General features: G+C 38.9%; 1 protein-coding gene across 2 annotated transcripts; it reads right to left on the bottom strand.

Moving 5' to 3' along the window:
• Nucleotides 1-362: 362 nt before the first annotated feature.
• On the bottom strand, nucleotides 363-9418 carry LOC140957463 (26S proteasome regulatory subunit 6A homolog). 2 transcript variants are annotated; one of them, XM_073414745.1, is made up of 10 exons: nucleotides 9147-9418; nucleotides 8918-9034; nucleotides 3841-3948; nucleotides 3217-3408; nucleotides 2716-2907; nucleotides 1383-1501; nucleotides 1165-1252; nucleotides 870-989; nucleotides 595-735; nucleotides 363-485 (listed from the first exon to the last, which is right to left on the bottom strand). In XM_073414745.1, the coding sequence occupies exons 1-10, from the start codon at nucleotides 9258-9260 to the stop codon at nucleotides 408-410; spliced, it is 1269 nt and encodes a 422-aa protein (XP_073270846.1). In that variant the 5' UTR covers nucleotides 9261-9418; the 3' UTR covers nucleotides 363-407. The 2 variants fall into 2 exon arrangements, with proteins under 2 accessions (XP_073270846.1, XP_073270847.1); XM_073414746.1 differs by lacking the exons at nucleotides 8918-9034; nucleotides 9147-9418 and adding an exon at nucleotides 4063-4196.
• Nucleotides 9419-10222: the final 804 nt, after the last annotated feature.

Here is a 10222-nt window from a genome sequence, read left to right as displayed (position 1 = left end):
TTCAAGAGGAGCCGAACAATATGATCGAATCTACAATTCTGAATATGATGTCATATAAATCCAGATCGAGAAGCCGTAAAAATTCATGCCACAACCACCTAGCTTTAAAGGGCTGTGGTGAACAATATGATCGAATCTATTCGCATTCAACCAACTTTAAGAAGAATAAACCACAAATGAAACAAGCAAATATTCATTAATAGACTCATACATCATCCTGGAGCACAGTGAACAAAAACAATCACATTCTCACCGCTGTGTGATAACAAAGAGCCAGTTAGTGACGACATGAGACAACTTCATAATTCATGCCTCGGACCGGGGAGTAATTCGATGTTGGAACGGTGTTTCCTTTCCCAAGGCAATCTTGCACCAAAAAAAGCTTGACACCAGACCTTGTTTAAAGTCTAGGCATAGTAATTTAGGCTGGCTTTCTTTTTGGCTTGAACTTGGATTATACCTTCATTAAAATCTTCATGGTTCACCTGGAAAATACATGAAACACATTAATAAATCGAAAAGTATAAAATGTTAGTTTATCTTAAACCAATTTTGCACAGAAACACTTAGCCAAATAAAATCAAATATTATTACCTCAGTGGCATCACGACGAAGGGCCAACATGCCCGCTTCCACACAAACAGCTTTGAGTTGTGCCCCATTGAAGTCATCAGTTGAGCGAGCAAGCTCCTCAAAATTGACATCTGGATGAACATTCATCTTTCTTGAGTGAATCTATGACAAGATAATAACCTTAAGTTAGAATTTCTGTTCATATTGGAAAAGAAGAATTCGAATATACATGCCCACCCAATACTAGCAAGACACACTCAAACTCGAAAAAAAAGTTACCAAGTCGGATGATAAACCTGCAAAATGCGAGCCCTAGCTTCCTCGGTAGGATGGGGTAATTCAATTTTTCGATCCAACCGACCAGACCGCATTAAGGCAGGATCTAAGATATCAGCTCGATTTGTTGCTGCAATCACCTGAATAATAAAAAGTGTTGCACGCCAAAATAAGTAACATAGACAAAAATCATAATGCAGTCAACAAATTCAATGTAAGCTTCAGACTAATTTTATGAATCTTCATTATCACAAAGTAAATGAAGGAAAGCAAAGTAAAATGAAAGTGAGGAAATGGAAGTGGTAAAGTAGAAACCTTTATCCTCTCGTCACTGCTAAAACCATCAAGCTGATTGAGCAATTCTAACATAGTCCTCTGCACTTCTCTATCCCCACTAACTTCACTGCAGAAGATCACATAATTTGTGAGTGTAACCAACACTGCATCATAGCCCTCAAGAACCTTAAAACCCAAATAGTTAGGAGTGCAGAAGAGAAGATCATGGAACATTTACTGGGAAAGTATGTGCTTACCTATCAAAACGCTTTGTACCAATTGCATCAATCTCATCAATAAAAATGATACAAGGAGACTTTTCTTTAGCAAGTTGAAAAGCATCACGAACAAGTTTTGCTCCATCCCCAATGAACATCTAAATGCACAAAAATCTTTTTTATAGAGCATGCGAAATAAAAGAAAAAAATATTGCAGCAAGCAACAGTTGGAGCACATCAGAGACTCGATGCATCACAGATCAATATCGTTGCACATTGCAAGTGTGAAACATGCTACCTCAAAGAAATGGGATTCCAATCAGATTTATGCTACCTCAAGCATGAATTGGAAACTAACTGATTGATTTAAGAAAACAAGTCAGCATCAAAATGAATAAAAAAACCCTACTAGATCCAAACAGCAACTAGCCATTTCAACCAGCATACATACCGCCACAGGCAACAGCTCTACTCAGTGTTGATCCAAAACTTTCTCAGCTCCTTATCCATCTCTTAGGACCCATTTTTTCTAGCTACACACTCGCGCTTACTACTGATCCTCACCTCTTCTCTTCACAACAGCAGGGAAGCCTTTAAGGCATGTGGGCTATAGATATGACAAAGATTTAACTGAAAATTCTAATGGGTAGAGAAAATACACAAATCGAGAAGGCCGGAGAGTAAGCTGAACACGTCAACCAACCTAAAATACAGTGTGCATGGAATTGGTTTGTCGTTAGGTTCAATATGAATCGACTAGGGAAACAAAATTTGAATCTCTGGGTAACTGATATGAAAGTATGAACCCCCACCCACTAAAACATGAATCATTTCCAATTCTAACACCCAGCGAACAACACTACTCCCACTCAGAAAGAGTCATCAAATGTCTAAAGCATAAGGCTGCGATAGAATAGGTAGAGCACTCCCCACCAAAGTGTCTTTTGAATCACCACAACGCCACGAGACCCGAACAAACTATTATTTTGAGATTAGACTGAAAATATTTAAAGCACAAACTGCTTAAGTTAAAACAGCTTAGTAAGATCTTGATTAGACATAGTAAGTACATTCAAGTATAATATTCATTTGTACATACAACAAGCCATGATCTGGTGCTCTCTTCAGTATTTAAGAGAACAAACTAATAGACGATGACAAACCATGATCTGGTGCTCCTTTCAGTATTGAAGAGAAGAAAACATTACACCACAATTATGGCAAATGTAATATGTAATATACAACAACAACCAATGCAGTAATATTTATTTAAGAGTAAAAATAGCATTTTTAAAAAATTAGATTATACAAATTGCCTGCTAAAGAAAATATACCATCAGATCATTTATAAGAAAGCATGAAAATGCCCAACCTGCACAAGCTGCGGACCTGCCAGCTTCAGAAAAGTAGCATTAGTTTGGGCGGCACATGCACGGGCCATAAGAGTTTTCCCTGTCCCAGGGGGACCATATAAAAGGACTCCTTTCGGTGGACGAATTCCCAATTTTTGAAATCTCTCTTGGTGTGTCATGGGCAATACAATTGCCTCAACCAATTCTTGAATCTGCAGCAACATAAAAAATCAAATAGTATTAGTAAAACATCTTCATCTCAAATCATAAAAAGTAACTTTCATTTGTCAGTATCAATTAATGCTATTAAATTTTGCTTTATCAAGCAAGTTGGTGGTCTCTTGAAATAAAGCATCTGCCAAGACCTCCAAAGACAACATAGGTTAAGTCCAGCCTTATAAGCAATTAAACATTATTTACAAATAATTGAATAGTTAACTACAAAATAATCAGTGAGAACAAAATATGCCTGAAAAAAAGAATTTGTTTCTTATTAACCGACCCTAGGGGGATAAGCTTGCCTGTTTCTCCAAGCCACCGATATCATTATAGTCTTCAGTCGGTTTTTCATCAACCTCCATAGCTTTCACTCGAGAATCATACTCAGATGGCAAAGTGTCCAAGATGAGATAACTGTCTTTGTTTACTCCAACCAGATCACCAGGCTTCAACTTATCAGGATCAACCAGGCCTACTACGGGCAGAAAAATTGTCTGCATTTCATGAACTAAACAATTAATACACTTTTCAAAAGAGTGGACACATTCATGGGCTCCATATGGAGTAGAAATCTAGATTAGAGGGTTTAAGAAAAAGGAAAAATCTAAAGAATTATTTCATTTCGATATTTCCATGCGTGTATAAAGTAAAATTTTATTAGAACATTTTTTAAAAACGAATTTTGACGGACAAGAACCTCTACACGGAAAGATTTCGAAAGACAAAAAATACATATCAAAAGCCTCATGTCAATTTTTTCTTAGAAAAATAATAAAAGTAATAAAAAGGAAATGCACTGGATTGAAACCATTGAAAGTAAAAAATTCACACAAAATCCCCCATAGGCCATAACCACACATGCACAAGAACAAGAAGAGATTGAAAGAAAATGAGAGTTAGAGATGCATAGGAGTATTCTATTTAACCTGGCGTGTAGATGTTTTTAGCACAACACATTTTCCCTTCCTTTGTGAGTCAAGATCTATATTTGCACCATCTTCTTCAGCCTCTTCCTCTGGGTTCATCTCCAAAATCTAACGAAAACACATCACTGAGTCAGAACCCATTAACTCCACAGCAAAAAGCCGATTTGTAACATAAGTGAAATTGCATTGAACACTCGGAAATAGAAAATGCACATATTGGACCTAAAGACACAGCCATTGAGAGCAAAGCACGAAATCAACATAGCCACTGAAAGGTCATAAAGCTTGTCCATAAGAACTTTTTAAACCTTATAAGGTCAGTTCACATTCTCATCTCCCAAAAATCTGTTTCATGTAGCATCCATGGTAACAAATCCTAAAAATACTATAAAACTCCGACACTGATTAGAAGATTTATGATACGGGGAAGTGCAGGAAGAAACCAACAAAGGCCAACACGTATGAAAGGAGCACCGGGACAATTGGTGGTTTTTATTAGCCATAAATAATACTATAATGTTAAAACTCAATTTGTATGCCAGCAAATAAATGTGTAAAGGGTAGAAGAAACAAAATACGATTTTACTTGTAAATCGATTAGAGCAGCAAACTTTGTACCTGAGTATAAATAGTCAAAACAAAAACTGAAGGAATAAGAATCCCATAATTTTAGCTCTACCCTCTGTTCTTCTAATCTTCTCTGTGAATTCTCTTTCCTTAATGTGCTAACTGCCAGTGATCGAATCTATTGAAGCGGTGCTCTAACATTGGTGCTCTCGTCTTCAATGGCGGAAGGAACTAGGTTTGCTCGATTGGAGGAAAATCTAGCGAAGCTCGCTGCACTTCAGGAATCGCAGGTGATTCTTGTTGAAAAACAGAATTTGAGTCTCGATTCATTGACGACTTCGGTGAAGGAGCTTACTGTTGGATTACAGGCACTTGATGGTAAGGTTGAGCAGCAATGGAGACGACATCCTTCGATGTCGATGCAGACTCCACAACCACCTCCTGTTTCGCCTCAATCTCGATTTGACATTGCTCGTGAGTTTCAGCCATTCTCCAAGTCGATGTGTGTGGATATTCCGCAGTTTTCTGGAGATAATCCATCAGCTCGGGTTGCACGAATCCAGAGGTACTTTGATTATTATCAAACGCCCGAACCTCAGCGCTTAATTGTTTCTTCTTTTCATTACGATGGGGATGCCTTGGACGGGTTTGACGGGATGAGTAGAAATGGGTTGATTCATGGATGGTCTGAATTTTCAGTTGCGATCACCAAACGTTTTGGTCCGTCCGAGTATGAGGATCATTTTGGAAAGCTTAGCAAGCTCACGCAAACTGGAACTTTGGCTACCTATCAACATCAATTCGAACAACTTGCAAATAATATTCTAGAGTGCCAAAACATGTATTGATTAGTTGTTTTATCTCTGGGTTACGTGGTGATATTTGGAGGGAAACCCAGGTTTATAGGCTGCAATCATTAATTCAAGCTATGGGGTTGGCCAAGTAGCGAGACCATTTTGCAGGTAGATGCATCACAAACGCACGCAAGTATTGCTCCAAACATCGGTTAAGGACCTCCATCTGCCCATCCGTTTGTGGGTGATAAGCACTATACATAGCCAAAGAAGTGCCACGGAACTTGAAAAACTCAGACTAAACTTGCTCAAGAAGACGGGGTCTCTGTCTGAAACAATGCTCTTTGGAAAAACATGTTGTTTCACCACAATCTCAACAAACAAGGAGGCCACTGTCGAGGCTGTAAAACCAGACTTAAGGGTGCCAAAATGCGCACACTTGGAAAGCCTATCGACCACCACCAAAATCACAATAAATCCATTGGAATAAGGAAGCCCCATAATGAAATCCATAGAAATATCGTCCTACACATTCCTTGGGACCGGTAAAGGCTGTAATAACCCACAAGATTTTTGTGTGCTAAGTCTGGTCTGCTGACACACAGAACATGCTGCCACGTATTTCCGAATATCGTTTTTCATCTTCACCCAGTAAAATTCCGGAACAATACGAGCCAGCATCTTGCGCACCCCTCCATGACCCACAACCGGTGTGTTATGGAACTCGAACAATACTTTGGGGATAATGGGTGAAGAAGAGCTGCGACAAATCATATGGCCTTTATAAACCAACCCATCCCGGATGTAGAATGGAGTATGTAACGAGGTGGACGGGGTGGAAAGAAGGTTATGGTAATAAGGGTCAGAGACCACTTCTGCTTTAAGTTGTTCGATAAACTGGAAAGTAGGCATGGAGAAAGCAAAAAGTTGATCATTGCTAGAAGGAAAAGAAAGGTCGGGCTCAAACTTTCGAGATAAAGCGTCCGCCACAATATTAGATTTTCCAGAATGATAGGCAACATCAAAATCATACCCCAAGAGTTTAATGAGATATTTTTGTTGCTCGGGAATGTGAATAACTTGGTTTAATATTTCTTTGAGGCTACGGTAATCCGTTAAAATAGAAAAATGATGACCCAATAGATATTGGCGCCATTTAAGAACAGCCTGGGTAACGGTGAACAATTCCCGGACATAAGTGGATGCATTAAGCAAGTGGGAAGGGAATTTTTTTACTGAAATAAGCAATAGGGTGGTCCTGCTGCAACAGCTCCGATGCCCATGCTAGACCCGTCTGTTTGAATTTGAAAGGGTAAGGAAAAATTTGACAAGGCTAAGACAGGGGCATGAACGAGAGCTTGTTTGAGCTGATTAAAAGAATCTTGGGCTGCTAGGGACCAAGAGGAGTTATCTTTTTTTAGAAGCTCGGTGAGTGGATAAGCAACAGTGGCATAGCCCCGAAAAATTTTTTTATAGAACCCCGAAAGCCCTAAGAACTCCCTCAAAACCTTCAAATCCTTAGGTACTGACCAAGAAAGCACAACCACCACTTTTGCGGGATTCAGTTGAACACCTTGAGCATAAACGATATGCCCAAGGTAACAATAGAGGTTTGAGCAAATGAACATTTGGATTGTTTCAAAAAACAAGAATTATCCAGCAGGCATTGTAAGACAGTTGTAAGATGAATACGAAGATCGGGAAAAGATTGACTATAAACTAAAATATCGTCAAAGAATACAATCACAAATTTACGAAGAAATTGTTTGAAAAGTGGCGTGGGCTTTAGTGAAGGCGAACGGCATAACAAGAAATTCAAAACGGCCATCATGGTTCGTCATTCAATTGAATGGTTGTCTTTGGGCTGTACCCTCGACACTCCATTGACTCCCCATTGCCAATCAAGCCGAAATATGAGATGAAGCAACAATAGGAATCTTCAAAAACTTGACAAGATGTTCTTGAATGAAATTGTGTGCACTCCCCACATCAACTAGTGTACCGGCAGCCCCGAGATCTTGCCTTTAAGCGGTAAGGTCCTAGGGCAAACTTGACCAGCCATGGCGTGAAGACTAATTTCAAGTAGTTCACGCTCATGGACCATCGAAGGTTGATTAAAAGATATTTCTTTACACCACCTTCTTCTATGGTTTCCTCTTCCTCCATCACAAACAGAAACAATTGCCCTTTGCACAAACCAACAAAAAATTTCTCATCAGAGTATAACACAGCCTCTTTTCTCGTCGAGAAAGCATCTCTGCTGTTGTAAGTTTTTTTATAGCATAAAGTTTTTTTGGTCCTAGTGGATTGGGAAGTAACAGTGGAAGGGCAGCCGGTGTTGACAAGAAACGAGGAACAACAGTTGGTGCCTTATCACCCCATATAGAAAAATACAAAGTGGAATCAGAAAACTTGTCATCATAAAACTTGGCCAACCCCATAATCTATACCATCGTATGTTCCTGGGTCTTCTTCTATTGAGGCTGCGGATGCGCTGTTACAGGATAGAGATGAATTACTCTCCATTTTACGTGACAATCTATGAAGGTCTCGAGGAAGAATGAAATTTCATGCTGATAAACATCGCTCGGATAAGGTTATAGAGGTGGGACAATGGTGTTATGTAAGGCTACAGCCCCATAAGCAATCCTCTCGGCAACCAGAAATTTACTAATTTGAGCAAGTGTTTTTATGGCCCCTTCAAAATCATCAAGCAAGTGGGTGTGGTTACCTACAAGTTGGAATTACTGAAGGAGATAAAAATACATCCTTTTTTCACATTTCCGTTCTTAAGTTTTGCCCGAATCCAGAGATAGTCCCCTCTGTGCCACTGCCTGTTACTATAGCGGATAATCAACCCCTACTGACTCCATTGCCTGTTTTAGATCATCACAAAGTTTGTCTTCAGAATTCTTGGTCCTCGCAGGTATTAGTGCAGTGGTCGAGTCTGCCTCTGGAAGAAACATGGTGGCAGGACTTAGTTTCTTTTCGCCAACTATATCAGGATTTCCACCTTGAGGACAAGGTGAGTTTTGGAGGGGAAGGCAATGATATGATACGGGGAAGTACAGGAAGAAACCAACAAAGGCCAACACGTATGAAAGGAGCACCGAAACAATTGGTGGATTTTATTACCCATAAATAATACTAGAATGTTAAGACTCAATTTGTATGCAAGCAAATAAATGTGAAAGGGTAGAAGAAACAAAATTTGATTTTACTTGTAAATCAATTAGAGTGGCAAATTTTGTACCTGAGTATAAATAGTGAAACAAAAAAGAAGGAATAAGAATCCCATAATTTTAGCTCTACCCTCTGTTCTTCTTCCAATCTTCTCTGTGAATTCTCTTTCCTTAATGTGTTAACTGCCGGTGATCGAAGTTATTGAAGCGGTGCTCTAACAAAGATATAAGATATACCATGAGAAGCCACTATAACCTCTAGTTTTGACGCAAAAACTGGACGGCCGGACTTAATATATTGGCCGTTGCACTTCATCAACTCTTCTCGTTTCCTTGTAAACTATTCCTCCACTTTCCTAATCAAAACTTAAAGTCCCAACCCACTATAAAACCTGTGTTGCCTCTATTCCTTTCAAATTGTACTCCTCCCCGGGCCAAAAAGACAAAATTGTAAAAACTTAGTTTAAAAACACTTCACAAAAAGTAAAAAAGGACCCAAAATCAAGAAGGTGAATCCTACTTGAAGATACGCACCTCGACAATGTTTCCAACTAGGTAAGGAAGTTGCTTGTTGAGTTTAATTTTTTCTTGATTCTCTTTTATCTTCTCCCTGAACGAATCCAACTCTAGATTCGTTCTCTGCGACTCTTGCTGTAAAAAACAGAAATAAAATTCATATAACATCCCAATACATATGGATCCACTTCAATTATTGAATAAATAATCCGAAAAAAGCCACAAAAATGGAGGACAAGAAAGAAACCTTGAGGACTCGCGTCTCATTGTCGAGAAGGCGCGATGCCCGGATGATATCTTCAGTAATCATGGAGGAAAGATGGTCGTCCACGAAATTGTCTTCCGCCATCGGCGTCGCCATTTCCAATCAACTGTTCAGCTTCTTTGTGTGGGAATTTTGGGTAAAGTCGACTGGGTGCCTTGTGGAAGGGGGAAAGGGAACACTGGATCCGTAGTCGCAGGCCCTGACCTGATACGAATTCCGACTTTTTGTTTTTGCTTTGGAAGTCTATAGAGCCAAATTCTCTTATATTTGTTAATCTCTCTCAAAAAAGTTAGATCAAATGCTGTAAATTTTTTTTTTCCTTGATAATATTTGATTGACTGATAATATACTATTGAAAATAAATAAAAATATGGTTATGCCTGGCTTTGGTCTCAAATGTATGCTTAAATTTGGGTCGAGTTTTTACATTTGGGTCTACTCAAATAGTCATATTTTGTCGAGTTTTCGTATTTGGATCGAGTTTTTGTCATTGGGTCAAATGTTTTTTTTATTCCGCCAACCATCCTGATGCCCTCGTTTTCAGCGCCATGATCAGGTACTTCTCCAAATGCGGTGCTAAGAGCATCTCCAACCCATCTCTATTTTGGAGGAAATCTCCAAAATAGAGTATGGGTTGGTGCTCCAACCCAACTCCAAATGCAATCTCCATTTTGGAGATTGCAATAATGATCCTCCATTTTTGGAGGATCACTATTCATATGGAGATTCCACCATATTACTGAAATGTCATAATAACAATTGCAAAATAGTCCTTTTGTATTTTTATGTATTTGTTTTGCTCCATTTTATATTATTATATTTCAAATGCAGAATTTTGGTTCAAAGACTGATGTTTGTGTGTACTCAATATTGATCAAAGTCGCTGAGAAAAATGGCAGTGGTTTCCACTCCAAATTTGTTAAAATGGCTGTTGAGTGTTGATGATAATAAGCATATACACAATGTGTTTGGTGAAAGTGTATGGGAATTATGGGCCAATTGGGGAAACAAGAGAGGTGTTTGATGAAATAAATGATAGAAGTACAACTAATTGGAAT

Source organism: Primulina huaijiensis, chromosome 14 (assembly GCF_012295235.1).
Source record: "Primulina huaijiensis isolate GDHJ02 chromosome 14, ASM1229523v2, whole genome shotgun sequence".
NCBI lineage: Eukaryota > Viridiplantae > Streptophyta > Magnoliopsida > Lamiales > Gesneriaceae > Primulina > Primulina huaijiensis.
The sequence above is the reverse complement of the archived record's forward strand: the minus strand, read 5'-3'. Positions and strand labels throughout refer to the sequence as shown.

Coding starts and splice junctions, on each gene's coding strand:
- LOC140957463 (XM_073414745.1), bottom strand. CDS start 9,260: ATGGCGACGCCGATGGCGGAAGACAATTTCGTGGACGACCATCTTTCC. Junction 1,253..1,382: donor GGTACAAAGCGTTTTGATAG/GTAAGCACATAC, acceptor GATCTTCTGCAG/TGAAGTTAGTGGGGATAGAG. Junction 736..869: donor CTAGGGCTCGCATTTTGCAG/GTTTATCATCCG, acceptor ATCTTGTCATAG/ATTCACTCAAGAAAGATGAA.